Source organism: Nilaparvata lugens, chromosome 4 (assembly GCF_014356525.2).
Source record: "Nilaparvata lugens isolate BPH chromosome 4, ASM1435652v1, whole genome shotgun sequence".
In the NCBI taxonomy this organism is placed as follows: domain Eukaryota; kingdom Metazoa; phylum Arthropoda; class Insecta; order Hemiptera; family Delphacidae; genus Nilaparvata; species Nilaparvata lugens.
In genome coordinates this window covers 40,805,373-40,825,150 of record NC_052507.1, presented here as the reverse complement: position 1 = coordinate 40,825,150, position 19,778 = coordinate 40,805,373, and the positions used below count along the sequence as shown (strand labels likewise).

At 36.1% G+C, this 19,778-nt stretch overlaps 1 protein-coding gene across 2 annotated transcripts in view; it reads right to left on the bottom strand.

The window, feature by feature from the left end:
- Nucleotides 1–337: 337 nt before the first annotated feature.
- Nucleotides 338–19,778, bottom strand: part of LOC111055741 (UDP-glycosyltransferase UGT5) — a 95,987-nt gene continuing 76,546 nt past the window's right edge. For both annotated transcript variants that reach the window (XM_039427482.1, XM_039427483.1), the window contains one exon: nt 338–753. In XM_039427482.1, the coding sequence (XP_039283416.1) occupies nt 474–753 (280 nt within the window). In that variant the 3' untranslated portion in view covers nt 338–473. The remainder of the gene's footprint in view (nt 754–19,778) is intronic.

Here is a 19,778-nt window from a genome sequence, read left to right as displayed (position 1 = left end):
CAATAGAACTATAGAAGCTGAAGTTTGAATCATGGAATATATCTGTTTCTTTTGGAATCTGTGTCAATTGGAAAATGAAATGTTGAAAACACCAATAATCAAAACGAATATACAAATATTTATTTCTGTTGTTGAGGAAGAAATTATAATAATTCGGTGATCATCACTGAATATTTAAATAGATGGCCTTGCAATACATTCAAAACAAACATCCTGACCTATCATTTTGTTCATTCATGGTGAACATGAAACGTACGCCATTGCTTTTTCAAGGAACTTGCTACATTCCTTCGAGGTACTTTTTATCTGCCAGGTGAAAAATAATTTTTGAAATCTCTCAATTTTTCCCACAACCATTCGTTCTGTATTTTTCTTTATTCAACCATAGACAAATAAATTTCATTTCACTATATTTGTTAAAACTTACTCTAGTGATTGAGATGAACAACAATCTTGTTCACTTTTTCAATAGCTTATTGCTGTTTGTGTTTTGACCTCTTTGATGAGTTGCTTGATAATAAAATGGAATAAATTTTACGTATACAATAAAATATGAGGTAAATTATAAAAATCGCTAGCGCTACGACATCAATTGAAGTGTACTGGATCCAGTTGAGATGCCGGGCGTGGCACTTGAGGTGGGCGGCTCCATTGTGCTTCAGAACATACTCCACCCAATAGACAGCTCTGTCAAGAGGAGACTGAGGGCTGTCCCGGAATATTGAAGATACCTTCTCAGCCACCTCAGTGTAACTGGGAAAAGAAAATCGGATTTTCATCACTTATTAATAAATAAAGAAAAATAGGGAATGTCTATAAAAAGGTTTCAACTCAATATCTGTTATATTGTATCAATCTTTCAGTTGTACTAACGTGAGATCATTTGATAACAATATTCCAACAACATCAGAATCTGAAACGTTTTCTCTCTTCACTCCTAAATTTGTATTGAGCATTGATATTTGCTCAATTTCTTCTGTTTGGGGTGAAGAGCAGAAAAACTCTTCTAGAAATCAACAATTATTCTAGTGAATTATTAGACGATAGTCAGTAAATCATTTCACCTATTTTCACAAAAGAAGTTCACTCGAATGGAAATAAGTAGATTCAAATAGAAGCTCAGTGAAACTAATAAACTAATAAGTGGAGCCCTTGAGATACTACAGATCTGTGTTTTGAAGCATGAAAAATTAGTTGAGTGTTCATATTTTACATTTTTTGGTCATATGGGCTACTTTTTCAGTTTCATGTATGATTTGAACCAAGCTTCATCACTTCATCCAAAGTATAATTTATATCAATACCCATACAGAATACATTCACCCACCGTCCTATTATTGGTCCATAATAAATTATTATGATTAGGAATACGGACTTGACTCTCACAGACATTATTTGCAGTCAGTGTTCGTAATATTGCCAATTACCGATTGAAAGAAAAACTTTATGTTTCATTCTTCAATTTCCGTATAAATTTGTTATTAATGAGATGCATAATTGCACTGAAGTCCAATTTCCGAATTGCTAATAACTCTATCAGTATTATTGTTGCACTGAACTATGTGACAATATATGTGAACAATGTTAACAGTAATTGAACAATGTGACAATTTTTGTGATCGATTGATGAGTGTGCACGATTCCCCCGTATTTGGTTGGCTCATTATCCAGGATATGAATGGTATGTTCTCAACTCAACTGTGATACAATACTCAATACATATAATGTACAAATGATGAAATTGAGCGCTCCCTCTCTTTTGATTGAATTCAAAGTACATGGGATTATCAATTATCGGTTTCCAATGAACTTTCCATCAGTCTGATTAGACAACTCAGGAGCTCACGTTGCTGGGTAATAATCCACTGTTTAACAGGATCGGAATCCTGGAATACAATATATGGATGGCTATGTGATAATCAGTGGTGTTCATTTTGATCGTTAACTAATCAACGCATAGCTTAGCATATGAAGTGGATATAAATTTATTAAAACCAAACGGATAAAATAGTAATATGGAAGAATCAAACATGGATCCATACTTCCAGTTTTTACTACAATGTGTGTGTGTGTGTGTGTGTTGTGTGTGTGTGTGTTGTGTGTGTGTGTGTGGTGTGTGTGTGTGTGTGTGTGTGTGTGTGGTGTGTGTGTGTGTGTGTGTGTTGTGTGTGTGTGTGTGTGTGTGTGTGTGTGTGTGTGTGGTGTGTGTGTGTGTGGCAGCAGCAAAGGCAGGAGACTGTGATCAAGGTTAACAGCCTCAAAGGAAAAGAAACTCCAAAGGAGTTGAGAGCGAAATTTGAGGTGGCCTGATGGTGGCGGTTGAAGATCAGAGAACTGTGGACAGGGGTGCCCAACCACCCCCCCCCCAAGGGCAATGGGCCCCCCTCAATCCAAGTGTAATGCCCCCCCCCCAAAGTACCCCAATTCCCAATCCTTTAGTTTTTAACATTAGTCAGTGTATGACAATAAAATTCACATCTTACATTCTAATCTTCCAAAGGACATTATTCCCCTTTGGTCTTGTGAGGAGTTCTTTCTGTTTTCATAATATTGTAAAAATATATACCATCGTTTCTTATCTCTTTTAAAATAGAAATAAAGTATCTTTTTGATATCATTTTTGAGACTAGCAGTGCACCCGTTCTTGTTCGGGAGGACTAGAAAGTACTACATTACATCAGGAGAAACTACATGACAAATATTTTAATAGGAAATTGAAAGATAAGTAAGGGAGGCTTTGCTTTTTGAATGTTAAGGTTACTTATAAAAAGTTGAATAATAATATCGTTGATAATTCTTTATTGCAAAAGAATATTGCATAGCAATTCTGGTACCTGAACATTCATACAAATTTGGAACGATTTTATTCATACAATATATAATGTCGGCAAGTTTCGGTATTCTAAATCCTATACTATTAAACGAGCAATTTCTGTTTAGATGTTTTGATGTTTAAATGTTCAGATGTTTATGTTTGTATTTCACCGGATCTCGAAAACGGCTCTAACGATTCTCACGAAATTTAGAACATAGGTTTATAATATAAAAATTCGATTGCACTAGATTTCATCCCTGGGGAAACTCGCTGAAGGACATTAAAAGAATTCATCCATCCTTGGAAAAACAGCTGATAATTTCGTCCTCAGTTGATGATGGAAGTGAGTGAGCGAGTGCATGTGTGTGGGACTGAGACAAAATTATGACTCAGCTGTTGAACTTTTGTACCTAATTCAATCAGGTACTTAGTGGCAGTTGTACAAAAGCCGGTTCAATTTTAATCCTGATTAATTCCAGTAGAACCAATCAGATAAGCGATCTTTTTGAGATGGTCTTCTGTGATTTGGTTCTCGTGAAATTAATCAGGATTAAAATTTAACATGCTTTTGTGAGAGAAATTTTTGCATTCCTCTGGGAATTAATCTCAATCCACTGTGATTAGATGGAACCTTCTTGTATGAACTATGAATAATTTATTATAATTTCTTTTTCAGTGATAATTTTCATATGCTTTAGTAGGTACTCCAGAGCGGAGCTCGGTGCCCCGATATTTATCATAAATTGGAACAGGTTGTCACTGATGTTGTGTTGTTGGTAGTATTTACTTTTTAACATTACAGGAGTAAATAACACAAGTCGAACAAAATGTATCTTTAAATGGTTTGGTTTTTGGAATAAAGATATCATCTGAACAAGTACATTTTGTAAATTCTATCTATTAATACCAAATATCGGAGCACCAAGCTTTGCTCGTTATTTATTCATTGATAAACAGAACTCAATTCTTTGAAATGATTGGGGAAGGACTAACAGGCACAGCCCAAAACTGTTTCTTCCCCGAATTTTGATTTATACACTAAAAAATAATTTATAGTTGGAATATTCAATATTCCAAAAAGTAGGATACACTTGAATCCAAGTGAAATTTCTAGTCCAGATATTTGAAAACATAAAACTTCTAATTTGGATTGTTTACATACCAAATTGAATAACAAAATAACACTCACTAATCACTTACAACTGTAAAATAATGATTAACTTTGAATATTATGATATATACCATCTCATGTCAACAAATCCGATTACTGTATTTTGATCGAGTCAATTAAAATTTCTAGATTTCTCGCGAGATACGATAAGCTACGATAATTGATTACACAGCTGATCTCCCACACAGGCACACGCATCTTCTGTTATCGACAGACGACGAAATAATCATCTATTTTTCCAAGGATGAATTATTATCCTTTTCATGTTCTTCAGGGAGTTTTCTCAGGGATGAGACCTAGTGCAATCGAATTTTGATATCATAAACCTACTATATTCCGAATTTCGTGAAAATCGTTAGAGCCGTTTCCGAGATCCGTTGAACATAAATAATCATATAACCAGATAGCAGATAACCAGAAATAAAAATAGAAAAACATAAACAGGTATACAGAAATTGTTCGCTTAATATAATAGGATAACAACTTATAGTCCAGTCAAATGGTCGTTCTTCAAGAAACAGCCCCAAAAGAATTTTTTCGGGACGGTTCTATATTTGTATGTATTTTGGGGCGCTGAATTCTAATCTGAAATTTGCTGACACGCCAGAGGGCGACTTCACCCCCAAAATTTTGGACTTTTTCTAATTTTCCCATTTAATCTCGAGAACCTTTAATTTATCGAGAAAAAGTATTCTCTATATAATATTAAAGATAATAAAATTTCCAATGAATTGACTGGTCGCGCAGGACTACTTTTTGGATTTTTTATCTGAAGTGTTCCACAAGATACACAACTTTGAATGTGCGAGAAATTTGTGATATTTCCCCCATTTTCAAAGTCTCGCATATGCAACGTTGCATATCTTGTGAAACACTTCAGTTAAAAAATCCAAAGAGTAGTCGAGGTTGTGATGAATTTTCTCCTCTTTTCACTTCCATGAATTATACTTCTGTTTTCAATACCGTTCAAAATTTACAGCCAATTGATTGATTATCTTTACTTTCTCATTTTTCATGCGATTTTACTGTTCATCGAAAAATGAGAGAAATATGCTGTGAAAATGAGAGAAATATGCATTTTTTTATTTTTTGAAACAAACATATCTTACTTCACGATTGTATTTTTACAAAAATCATTCACTTTACATAAAAGAGGAGATTCTTTTCTTCAAATCAAGACCAAGTATCATTTTGAGTTAGCGATACACACAGTTTTGAATAAAGAAATCGGTCATTTTTCTATGCATTGAAATATGGGCTGAAATACACTAAAGGAGGAATTTCCTATTTTTTTAACTAATTTTAGTGACATGATACATGATTTTCAACCGCCTTGACGTGCTGATATGAACGAGCTGTAGTACGAGGAGATGTGATCATTCAGTCAAAAGTTATAAGTGATTAAGTTTTGATCCTGGACGAATCCTTTTGTGTGCCCCACACTAGAAAATACTGAAATCTAACGAGTGATTCTCATAGAACATATCCCTCGTAAGGTGATTTCAGCCGAAATGTGTTTCTTTTTGTTAGGAAGGCCAAGAAAAGGTATTATAATGAAAATTTGAATTTTGGCTGTAGGACATGATTTTCTATTTTTGGGTGTATTCCCCCTCCCACCACTACTAAATTCAAAAATAGGTACCTAAGGAATTCGGTTCAGAATTAATATTGTTAATTCACGTGATGTGTGGATTTCTATCATTATTAGAAAAAGATCCTAGTTGTATAGGGTAGAAGTGGTGGGTTTGCATAATTTTGGAAACCCCTTAAAAAAATACCTTTTTTTTGAAAACTCTTGGCTCCGGAATCAAAAATCGTAGAGTCCTGCGCGACCATTCAATTTATTGAAAATTTATTATCTTTAATATTTTAGAGAATGCTTTTTTTCGAAAAGTTCTCAAGATTAAATGAAAACTTGAAAAAATTCCGAAATTTTTGTTTTTCTGGGAGTTTTGGGGGTGAAGCCGCCCTCTGGCGTGTCAGAAAATTTCAGATTAGAATTCAGCGCCCCAAAATAGATATAGAACCGTCGCGAAAAATTCTTTCTGGCTGTTTCCTGAAAAACGACCATTTGACTGGACTATTATACAAAACAGAAAAAAGTAATGAAACATTACAATAATTACTTGATTACTGTGTGGTAAATAGGGTGTAGATTTGAAATATTGAAATTGGCTTAATTTGATATTTTTCACAAATTTTTGACAAGAGAAGTTTTTCATTCTGTCAAATTCACTAGAGTTTGCGATGTTGTTTATAATTGCATTCCCATTTCAGAGACATAATTATCATCATGAAACGCCTTCGAGATTAAAATAATTATTAGATTAAAATGTACATTACAATTTAACTTATCATTGTGCTTTTAAGAAAATTAAGTTGCAACGGCAAGGAAACTTAAACAAAGGACCATTAAAAATTAATTAAGCAGAGGAAATCAGAATAATAGTGGATGTTGAAGTTATAATTTATTTTTGTCAAAGATTTACCTTCAAACTCATAGGCTCAAAATTACTAAAACTCCTGCATACAAAATATTATCAATTGTATTTTTTATGCTTTATATTATTGAGTTACACTTAGCAAAATATAACATTGTAAAGGTGGGGAGAAGTATTAAAATTAACTACATTAGGATAATATCTCTATTTAATACCTTGATTTTTCAGCCATGATTCAAAATATTTACATAAAATATAAATTATTTACCTAAATAAAAGGGGCCTGGACTGAAGGTTGAGAAGTTGGTAAAAAGGAAGCCAAGATTGATTATTTTCGATGTACCCGTTGAAGACAGTGAAGAGGTAGTTCTGGAGGATTTCAGAGCTCAGAATCCGAGGCACTTGAAGGAGAACTTTTAAGAGAATGTGAGAGCTCTTTTCAAGACTGGACAGAGAGATAAGGAATGAGGACACTTTGTTGTGAAGGTCGCCCCCGCGGTGAGGAAACTGTTCCTCACCGAAGGTCAGCTTTACAGAGGATACGAATCGCACTGAGTTGCTGATTTCGTAAGACCATTTAGGTGTAATAAATGCCTAAGATATGGGCAGATGGCCAAGTCCTGCTCGGAAAACAGAGCTCATTGTTCAAGATGTGGAGATACAGATCATCTAGTGAAAGATTATCAGGAGAGTGCTAAGGGAGCATCTTGTGTGAATTGTCTGAGAGAATAGAAACCGGGTAATCATAGTGTTAACGCTAGAAGATGCCCGGTTTATCTGAGAGCAGTGGACATGGAAAGAATGAAAATCAATCTTGACGATGATTGATGTGTGTCTACTTAACTTGCAGGGCTCCTATGTTTTTCAATCAGAATTGGAGAGGTTAGTGGAAGAAAGCCGGTTAAAAATTTTACTTTTGCAAGAAATTTATACAATTGAAGGACAAATGAGAGGATTCCATGGCTGGAAGAAGTATATATTTGGGGAAGATCCGAAGACTGCAATCTTGGTGGCAGAAGAAATAAATCCAATATTGATTAGAGAGATGTCATCAGAACACATGGTAGTTGTTAATATTTTGTTGTATAATGTGAATGTTATTTTTGTAAGCTTGTATTGTCAGTTTCGGGACCCAGTGGATATGTATCTGATATGACTCGAGAGAGTGGTGGATAGGCTTGGAAACGGTAAGATCCTGAAAGGAGGGGACTTCAATGCAAAGTCACCTCTGTGGTTTGGTTCGGTCTTGGAACCGATAGGTATAGAGGTTGAAACATTTATTATTGTAAAAGAACTGGAAATTTTAAATAAACCCGGACAACTCAGTACCTATAGGGAAAATGTTGATCTCAGAAGACATTTTGGAGGAACAAATATTGATATCACTTTGACTAAAAACCTTGAGGAGTTTGACATGAATTGGAACGTCACTGAGGAGAGCAGCAGTGATCACCGATTGATCGTAATTGGTATTAAGATGAATGGAGAGAGACCTCAGAATGGAGTTAGACCTGTAAAACGGTTTAACACGAAATGCTGATTGGACTCGTCTATCGAGAGAGATTGCCCGTCAGAAAGGAGAATTACAATTGGACGTTGAAATAGATGCTGCTGTGACAAATTTCATGAATTGTCTGACCTCGGTATGTGAGCGTGTGCTGGGAAGGAGAGGATCAAAGCGTAAATCTACAAGGTGGTGGAACAATGAATTAACAAATTAAAAAGAACTGTAAGAAGGAAGAGGAGACTGTTACAGTCAATTCATGATCCGGAGAGGAGAGCGTTCATCTTGGTTGAATATAAAAGCTCTTGAGCGAGAATATTTCTCTAAAATAAGAGAAAGTAGAAGAGCAACATGGAGATGTATTGTCCAGGAGTCGAATGAGGACCCCTGGGGCCTGGCATATAGGGTTGTTATGGAAAAGATCAACACCAATGTACCATTGGAAGCTATGAGGTTTGAGAATGGTATCGAGATAGAACCCAGATTTGTTGTTTCCAGGCTGTTGAATTATCTTATGCCTGATGATGAGATCGGTAACGAAGATTGTTTTCACAGGAGAATGAGAGAACAGGTTGATATATTTGAAAACCTAGAAGATGGTTTGGCTATTGAAGAAGACGAGGTGAAAACAACCCTGTATGGTATGGCAAGAAAGAAGGCAGCAGATGCTCTCACTGTTGAGATTGTACAGAGTGTTTATCCAAAAATTAAAGATGTTGTGTTATGTTTGTTCAACCGTTTGTACTTCTCGGGATATTTCCTGACCGAATGGAAGAAAGGTAATCTGAGGCTGATACATGAGGGACAGGGTAAGCCCTTTGACAGTCCATTGTCATATAGGCCACTAACATTATTGTCTGTTGTTGGGAAGTGGTACGAAAGAGTGCTTAACAAGAGTATCATCAAACATCAAAAATTTAGGGTAACTTGCAGAATACTTAATATGGGTCTTGAAGTGGTAAAAGCACAGAGATGACTATAGACAAGCTCTTGTCAATATCAGAAGAAGCAGAAGAGACATATGTGTATGTCATCTCCATTGACATTGCTGGAGCATTTGACAGATTGTAGTGGCCTTCAGTCCTGTATTGAAGAAGAGGAGGTAAATAAACAGGAATACCTTGCCATTAAAAGTTATTTTAAGAGAAGTAGTGTATGAAGTCGGAGCTGTGAAAGGTTGAAAGTATCTAACTCATGGTTGCCCACAAGGGAGTATTTTGGGGCCTGCTATGTGGATAGTTGAGTATGATTCTTTATTAAGGATAAGAATGCCAGAAGGGTGTTGTGTGCTGGCATATGCTGATGATTTGGTTGTGGTCGTCAGAGCATCATCAAGAGTACAGATAGAAGAAAGGGGAGAAGCGTCAATGGAGTTGATTGAAAATTGGTGTAGAATGCACAAGATGAATATCAGTGTAGCCAAAATGCAGGCACTAATGCTTAAAGGACATTTCAATAGATATTGGCGGCCAAGGATACATTTACAGGGAGAACTGATTTCCTATGCTGAAGTGGTCAAGTACCTGGGAGTTTGCTTGGATGAGAAGCTGAGTTTCAAAGAAAACATAATGCGCACTGGTAGGAAAGTGGTGGAAACTTTTGCCAAAATAAAGAGAATATGTAGAGCAAGTTGGGGTCCAACTTTTAAAGATAGACTCCTAATGTATAAGGTAGTCTTTGAGGGAATTCTTTCCTATGCGGCCTCAACGTGGGTGCACAGAGTGAGATTGTCAACATATGGTAAGTTATTGAACAGATACCGGAGACTAGCTTTACTGGTGGTTACTGGGAGTATAGAACAGTCACAAGAGGTGCTGTGTGTATTGTGTGGAGTTCTTCCCACCGACCTTAGGCCAATTGAGCTGAAGACAATGTATGAGTCAAAAGCAGAAGGCAGATTGACATCAAGAAGAAAGAGGGAGATTGAGGATGCAACTTGGATGGCCTGGGAGGAGCGATGGCCAAACACGGCAGTCGGAAGATCACTGTTTGGAGTGATACCAAGTGTTATTAAGAGAAGAGATTGGTACTGGTTGCAACCGGATCATTACTCAACCCAGGTGCTGACTGGACATGGGAAATTCAGAGCGTATTTGCAGAAGTTTCATGTGCTGCAGGATTCTCGTTGTAAGCAGAGTTTGAGTCAGGAAGATAATGTGGCCCATGCTCTGTATCGGTGTAGCATGCATGTGGAGGACAGAAGAACAACAGAAAGATATTTACGCCGTTTTGGCTCCAGATTGGATCTTAGAGAGAATATCAAGAAAGAAGTGGAATGGAAGATTACTAGTCTGTATGTCAAACATCTAATAACAGCTAGAATGAGGCAGCTCTGAAAATGTTTCAATTTGTGTTAATTTTATGTGTAATTATGTCTTTTCCAGGATCCTTGGACTGGTGTGCTGTTTTTCCAATGGTAAATAGCTAAATGAAAATTGATAGATGTGTTAAACTCTATTAATGTAAAACTTCTCTATTAAATGTGAGTTCTTGTCTGGTGGGGGCGTGGTGCGGCCTCTGGGGGTCGTGGGCGATGCCTTTGTGTGGTTACTGGGCTGCATAGGGTAGTATCCTACGATCTCGACCGGCTGGAACCTGGAAGAGGTCGAATGGTGCTGCCAGCTGTCCGGGGGCCCCACGGGGCAGTGGGTGGTTCCCTAATCTAGCTCTCCTACGATCCCAACTAGATAGAATCTGAAGGGGTCAAGAGGCAGCGAGCTGGTTGGGTTGAGATGCACCCACAGGATATGCTTTGCATATGCCTCTTTCCGTCCATGGCTTCCTGGGGGTTACCCCGTGCCCTCGCTTGTGCTGGGCTTATACTGGACTGATAAGTCAACTTTGACAAAATAAAACTTGGAACTTGACTGCCAATATCAGGAGTAATGAATGCTGTACTGTGGAGAATGCTTGGAGTAATCATGAATAAGACTGACTGGGGTTGGTTCCCCCAAACTAAGTATTGATGGAGGTTCTGACATAGTCCAGGCGCTGACTTACATTGAGCATACATGAGAGAGGCAGAGAATTTGACTTCGGATTATTGTTAGGGGGTCTTTAGTGTATATGAAATTCGATGTTGTCACGTCCCAGGGTGGTCGACAGATTGGGGGGGAGGGGGGTAAGTTGTAAAAAACGTGCGCTTATAAAATTGCCTGTCCTGCAGTTACTATTCATAGTACAGCTTTGACTTTTTTCTCAATATTATGTACTTATAACTGGCTTTCAATGTGTTCCTCTACATTTTTGCGATAAACCGCATAGTTTTTCCACAAAAAAAAAAAAATCTCGAAAAATGTATTCTTTTATTATGGACTTTTTGTTATTTCTTGAATATTTAAGTCGTTAGCTGACTTAGAGGAAAAAGTTCCTCTAAACCTAGCTCCGCAGTGCAGGCTGGTTGCTTGGCTGAATCGGACAAGGCGCTGAGACAGCAAATAACAGCAGTGTTGGTGGGAATGTGAGCGGCCGCAGTAAACCTAGCGCCGCAGTGCAGGATGGTTTCTCACAGCTTGGCGTTGTTGTAATTTGAGATGAGTGTCTGAACTGGAAGTGTTTCGGCCGCATTGCAGGATGACTGCTAACAGTTGCCGGAAGATCAACAGCTGGGTTTTTTCGTTATTTTTCGTGATAGAGAAATTCTGATTGCAGATTCGTTCTCAGCGACCCCAAGTTTAGCCTGAAGGCTCAGAATGTCAACAATATTTTTAAATAATTAAAAATCATCATGAAAAGTCATTAATATGGTAGTACACCACGTTTCTGGAAACTTTTTACTGGTGACTGGAGTTATTATTGACACACAAAAATAAAAATAGTCGTGAGAAAGAAAACTGCTGATGAACGCGAATAAGACCGTCACTCCATTGCTCTATTGTCTCAGCAGCTTGGCTGAGCCTGGCTGTAGGGATCAAATAACCGACTGGATTGATCTTTCGTCTGTCCGCTAGGTGGAACTACGCCGACCATTGCTGGGTGAAAGATGTTACTGCGGCCGCTCGCATTCCCACCAACGTTTACTGCTATTACCTGCTATTATCTGCTATTACTTGCTGTCTCAGCGCCTAGTCCGAGTCAGACAAGCATCCAGCCTGCACTGCGGAACTAGGTTAACATCTTCCACCCAGCAATGGTCGGCGTAGTTCCGCCTAGCGGACAGACGAAAGATCAAACCAAGCGGTTATTTGATCCCTCCAGCCAGGCTCAGCCAAGCAGCCGAGACAATAGAACAATGGAGTGGCGGCCTTATTCGCGTTCATCAGCAGTTTTCTTTCTCACGATTATTTTGATTTTTGTGTGTCAATAATAACTCCAGTCACCAGTAAAAAGTTCCCAGAAACATGGTCTACTACCATATTAATAACTTTTCATGATTATTTTTAATTATTTAAAAACATTGTTGACATTCTGAGCCTTTAGGCTAAACTTGGGGTCGCTGAGAACGAATCTGCAATCAGAATTTCTCATCACGAAAAATAACGAAAAAAATCCAGCTGTTGATCTTCCGGCAACCGTTAACAGTCATCCTGCAATGCGGCCGAAACACTTCCAAGACAGACAGCCATCTCGAATGACAACAATGCCAAGCTGTAAGAAACCATCCTGCACTGCGGCGCTAGGTTAAGGGAGGGGGATAAGTAGCACTGTTACGCTGCGGCGCGGTCCTCCCCCATGATTAATGCGCGTAGTGGCCTGTCTATTGCATCGCTCCTAGGCTACTATTCTATGCATTCAAATTATGTATTTCAGGAACGCTATATTATGTATTTTCGGTCGCTGAACACGATTTTTCAACTCTCAAGCCTCAATAATTGATAATTCTCATCATAATATACAAATTATGGTCAAATTACAAACTTCATCTCATTCTGCAAGGAAACTAAGAAATGACTGTTTGAAATAAACGAAACTTGGGTTTCAAGAAATATATTGAGATAGAAAATGATAATATTTATATGTGTTTATGTTTTATTGTTTTTATTTTAAATTAATTTATTGTGATGCGCTGCAGGCTACATTATTAATTACACACTGGCCACGCTTACTTGATATAGTGGTCAGTTAATTTCCAAGAAAAGTTTATGGAATTTCTTAGTTCTTTATGGTGGAAATGGAATTCATCATCCATTCATTATCATAATAATTTTGTTTAATATGAAAATGTTCAACTTTCGTGAATCTTCAGTTTGTCATGAACTTTCGAGAAAGTATATTCAATATAATAATAGATATGTGTCAAATCAAAATGAAATGAAAATTTAAATATTCATTCAAATTATTTCTTATAGTATTATTATAATGGTATTTCACTAACTTTTGATTGATTCATCCATTATGGTATTCCCGTTCAGACTGTTTTGAAATGATAACAAGTTATTCAGTATCAAAATTTGGGAATAGAATAGTTTTGGGCCATTCCTGTTAATCTTTCCCAAACATATTTATATGATTTATAATTTGATCCACAAATGAATGAATGGATGTATACCTGCACGTAGCTAACGTATGGATTATTCCTTTATAGATTCTTGCATGTTACATTAATAAATCTCTGCCACAGATTTAAAAATCAAGTCTCGATGGTTTGGAGAGCATAATTTATTATTGGAGTGATTCTTTTACTCTGCTGCTTCTAGTATGTTCACTACCTTTGTTTGAATATAGACTATAGACATGAAAAACTATGTCCACCTGTATCACTCCATCTTCATTGAGAATTTTCATAACTCTTCTCATCACAAAGTTTCCATAATCTTGCAGCGTATTGAAAGTTTTGAAAAGTGAAGTAGGAGTTGAATTCAGGAGAGCCATGTCATCATTATGCGAATTTGTCAACGATATTTAAGGATCTAGTCAAATCCACAACTAGTTTCACTAATTATTTCATGGGTCAAGTGAGATTAAGCGTTTTTTTCAAATATCCATCAGATGTTGACAGAGATTGCGGTTATTGTAGAAATGCATGCTGCACTAAAACTTCAATGCTGAATTATATTTAAACAGCTACCTAGTAAAAATACAGAGATCAGATCTTTTTGTTCTAGAATGAACTAAGACTAGGATTTTTTGTTTGATTGCATCGTGGAGAATGACAGAACTCTGTTTCTTTTTATAAGTGAGAATACACTTTTACAATTTGCCACAACTATGTTCAGATAAAAATCGTTGAAGACCGAATAACTATTTCTTTATACATTCAAAAGAGAATCACACACTTCTTCATTTGCTTCCAGACCATTGATAACATTATGCAGATTCTGTTGTCCATCAGAGTCTTGAAGAAAAATGTAATGTTCTCGTGAGAAGGTTATGCTCCTGGAAATCATTCTCACCTCTCATTATTCTTGTTTTACTTCCTTCGATGTCTTTCTTCACAATCTCCAGTGATATCCATAATGATGTCAACATACTAAGATTTATTTATATAGTAGCAGCCATTTTAGGAAAGCCTTTGAAGAACTAGCTATTCCAATCACTCACCTATGAGTTTTAGATGATCGAATGAGGGTTGCTCCAAAGCATGATCGGTGTCACATTATTAAATTTTCAAGATTTCCTTTTGACAGAGAGTCAATGTATTGACTGTCTGAAGTTGATGTTTCCTTATTGGAAATGATTTTCTACTTCTGTGGGTATTTTTTTTCTAGATTTAACACAGACTCCATAACATGGTTTGTGTGATTGAATGAATAAAGTATGGGTCTTTTCTCGTACAGTTTCTATGTGCAATATCAGAGTCCTTCCTTATGAGCACGAATACAATTCAAGATTATTTAAACTATGTTACAATAATCAGTCATAAATTTCAAGTAGTCATTGATTTTGCATTGTGATTCTAAAAAAACTCCACAAATAGCTCCTGACTTCTTTCAAATATACTTTGACAATCTCTCATATTTGAACCGTTCATGAGTCCTTCTCTGTAGTTGTTTCATTGAATTGATTGCTTGCTCTCACACCTTAATTAGACTGATTCCCCTCAATAGATTTCCAACAGTATTCTCTCCAAATACTTCAGATTCAACAAAGATAACTCCCATTCAAGTACCACCCCAAGACAATCAGTCAAACTCAGCCAGATGAAACGTATCTATTCGTAGATATAAGTTACAGAAATCATTTGATAAAGCTGCGTTTACACCAAAGTTATTTACATAATGTTGATTACTTAATCTTTATTAGATTGAACGGAACTTGAGAAACACATATGTTCATCATGTGTATGATAAATTATGTTCAATCAAATAGAATCTATAAAGATTAAGTTATTAACATCTCGTTAATAAATTTGGTGAAAACGAAGCTTAGAGTTGTATTTCCTCTTTATTCAAATACATACATTCCTCTGTATTTAGTCATATCACATGGGAGTAATTGGCATTATATCCCTATTTAAAAAAGTACAATATATTTTGTCCAATAGCTTTTCCACTGAAACCTTAAGGTCAACATTTAAAGTCCAAAAATTGAAAACCAGAAGATCCTGTTACTATATGAAATTCTAAATAATAATATATTAATGCCAGATCTAATCAATTTGTTAAATTTTCATGTTCCATGCAAAAGACCAAAACTTAATATATTATTTCAAATACCGTTTGTCAGAACCGCTCACGATTTCAATTCCTACCTAAATAGAACAATGAGATTGTACAATAGACTAAACCCATTCCTTGATCCCTTCTATGACCGCTACAATACATTCAAGAGATCTTGTGAAAGATTATGCTGCTCAATTGATGAATAAATTATTATTTTTGAGCTCTACTAACTCTCTTTCTTCAAATTAATGTTTCTTCTTTCTATATGTATCTTTCATCCTATACCCCTTTACTAACTTTCCGGAATCTAACCCAAAAATCGTTCTCTTCTAATCTTATTAGTTATATACTGAATCGTGATTTTATGAAGAGCGATATTATTTTTTTTTTTGTTTTCTTTTTTGTATGTTAATTGTAATGTTATACCATCATCTATGTCATTAAGGCTCGTACTGGAGTTTGTCTGTAAGACTATGTTTTCTTGGAATAAATAAATAAATAAGATATTCGTGCTTCAATAATTTTGAATTTATATTGAGGAAATATTTTACTCCTGTTACACAGTGCTCTATATGGGGTAGCCTATATTATTTGTTAAACTTACTCCATTACTTGACTTTCGCAATTCCAAAGTGATCATTGAACTAAATCGAATAATTATTCTCTCTTTATGAGATATTAGTTTTTATCGACTGAGAAACACAAATAGAATTCCTAACAAGAAACAAGATGGTTTATCATTACAATGTAATCATAAATAATGATAATGAGATGAAGTTTGTAATTTGATCATAATTTGTATATTATGATGAGAACTATCAATTATTGAGGCTTGGGAGTTGAAAAATCGTGTTCAGCGACCGAAAATACATAAGATAGCGTTCCTGAAATACATAATTTGAATGCATAGAATAGTAGGAGCGATGCGATAGACAGGCCACTACGCGCATTAATCATGGGGGAGGACCGCGCCACAGCGTAACAGTGCTACTTATCCCCCTCCCACCGCCGCATCTATGATCGTAACCCCCAAACTATATATATCATTGAATTAGGAAGAATCGACCTAAAACGTTTATTAAGAACTTTTTCCTCTAAGTCGGCTAACGACTTAAATATTCAAGAAATAACAAAAAGTCCATAATAAAAAAATACATTTTTCGAGATATTTTATTTTTTGCGGAAAAACTATGCGGTTTATCGCAAAAATGTAGAGGAACACATTGAAAGCCAGTTATAAGTACATAATATTGAGAAAAACGTCAAAGCTGTACTATGAATAATAACTGCAGGACAGGCGATTTTATAAGCGCGCGTTTTTTACAACTTACCCCCTCCCCCGCAATCTGTCGACCACACTGGGACGTGACGACATCGAGTTTCATATACACTGAAGACCCCCTAACAATAATCCGAAGTCAAATTCTCTGCCTCTCTCATGTATGCTCAATGTAAGCCAGCGCCTGGACTAACAAGACTTTAACGTGGGTTTGCTTTAGAATTATGAGAAACTGTGGCGCAAAAATAACATCCTAATGATGGATAAATGAAAACCAATAAAAACTAATAAAACTCTGAAAAAACCCATAAAAACTATTAGAAATTAGAAAATGAAATAAAAACCAATAAAAATGAGAAATACATATAAAAACTACAAAATTAAAACCTCTGATTGACTGACTGACTTATTGTTGATGCATAGGCATCTGAGACTAAAGAGACTAAAGATTTGAGGAAAGAATAAGACTAGATATCGTAATAAAATTTTTTTATTCATAAATAGTCACAGTAACCCTTAGAAGTGGTGCCCTCGTAGCACCAGTAGACCGAAGTAGGAGGACTAACACTAGGCGGAAAATTTCGGTCTGCCCCTGGCACTGGAAACAGTGCTGGTGACAGGCCGAGGGCAGTGAGTGGTGGTATGATACTGTATCATAGTGCCACGCTGACTCAGTGCTGATCATACTATCACTGCGGCCTGAGTTTTCAGAAGCAGCTCGCACATGCCGGAGAGTTGCAAGTTCTGCAGGAGAGGCCTTTGGGTCTATATACTGCAGGGGTGGAAGGTGGATACAGGGCTCGGCTCCTGTATCCGGGAATTTTTGGGCTTCAGCTCCTCACACCTAAAATAGTCATTGATAAGCTCTTTTCAACTGCCACAAGTCCCATAACTGTAAAATTTTGCAGAGATGGAGCGGAGCTCCTGGAATTTTTACAAATATGGGACTTGTGGCAGTTGAAAAGAGCTTATCAATGACTATTTAAGGTGTGATGGGCCGAAGCCCAAAAATTTCCGGATACAGGAGCCGACCCCTGTATCCACCTACCACCCCTTCAGTATATAGGCCCAATGGCCTCTCCTGCAGAACTTGCGACTCTCCCGCACGTGCGTGCTGAATTATTATTAGGCTTGAGATACAATTTAAACGAGAAATTTTCAATGGAAAAGATTGATCATGAAAATCTCTACAATTAATGTTCAGTAACATTTTCACCTGAAATTGAAAATAACCTGAGCTCGAAATTTGAGAAAATGTTATAATTCAATTGCAAACTGTTGGCAACTGTTGATTCTATTAAATCATTCACTATGGAGAGATAGCAGATCTCCTGTTTTGTGTCTCGAGCGTTATTGTCCTGTCACCAGCTGGCTTAGATCTTCGAATAGTAGAATCGAGATGCGTGTGAACACTAGCGTCAGGTGATCAATTTTCATTACGGCAAGGAAAGTTGTGTGAGTGCGCCACACCAGATTTTTCAACAAAAATTGGTAGAGGAACAGTCCTAGGCTGAAGCTGTCGTTTCCTTTTCCAGGTGTCACAAAGTAAAATTGTGACGAGAAAATAATTAATAATATTATTGATTGATTGATTGAGTACTTTATTTATGTAGATTACAATATATACTGTCTTATACACTTATATACAATAGCTTACAATACAGCAAAATTATAGATGAATTTGCATGATATAGACTAAGAAAAAAATTATTGAACCGTATATGATATGAAAAAGCAATTTGTAATATAATAACTATAGATAATAATTATATTGTTATGCATCTACATAAATTGGTGGAGCTTTGGACATATCAATGTCCATTCTTCGGAAAGAATATTAAAAATATCCTCCCCACTAACTCTCTACCAAAACGTTAATTTCATTATTTAAACTAAGGATTTATTTATTAATGGAAATATTGTGAAAGTTTTAATGAATATGAATATTTAAGAGAAAAAAAACAGAAAATTATAAAGTAAAATAATTATATAGGTAGATAAGATCAAATAATTAATTAATAAAATGAAGTAGGCTGAAAGTAGATCAGGGTAATCATCTTTCAGTAATATACAGCAGTATGCAGTGGATAATTGAAATAACATGAGTTTATATAATATATATATATATATATATAATATATATATATATATATATATATATATATAATTCGTTCTATAACAGGTTTAAAGGTTTGTATTGTGGGATGGGTGGGGGATGGTTGTCATGTGATCGTTCTAGGGCCGGACAGTTTCAGTCATTTGTTCCAAAAGATGTTTTTTTAAAGTCAGGATGAAGCTCGCTCGGCTCTCGATGGACCTGATAAAAAACAGGAAGTGCATTCCATGCACAACAGGCACTGACTAAGAAGGATTTTGTGAAAATAGTAGTTCGATGATTGGGTATCCTTAAAGTACTTTCTCTGGTTCTAGTATGTAAAGCATCTATCCTCCTACCTTCAGAGACAAATTTGAAATCATCTTTAAAATAGTTGGGATAACTGTATTTCAAGATATCTCTAACAAGCTCGACTATTCGAAAAAGCCTTTGATTGGGAAGCTTTAATGTTGAACTAGCAATGTGGGCTGGGGTGATATGATCATGGCATTGGAGAGAGTAGACGAAACGTAGAAAATAATTTTGGCAACGCTGTAGTTTATCATTCAGAGTGACTTGCATATCGTTAAGAACAGAATTACAATACATTAAATGTGGGGAGATGAGAGATTGAACCAATAATAATTTAAGTTTCTAGGGAGAATATCGTGCATTTTCTTCAATGCATGCATGGCTGAGAATACCTTTTTACAAGTTTTGTTCACTTGTTCTGACCAGTCAAGAGTATTATTCATAATAATGCCTAAATTTTTAACTGAGCTACAGTGAGGAATGTCATTACCATCTACACTAATTTTGTGAATCGATTCAAGGTCGATATTGTTTATAAGACGAGAATATCCAATTATAATGGGCTGTGTTTTGATGGGATTAAGCTTAAGGCCATTTTTCTTTGTCCATTCCACTATCGA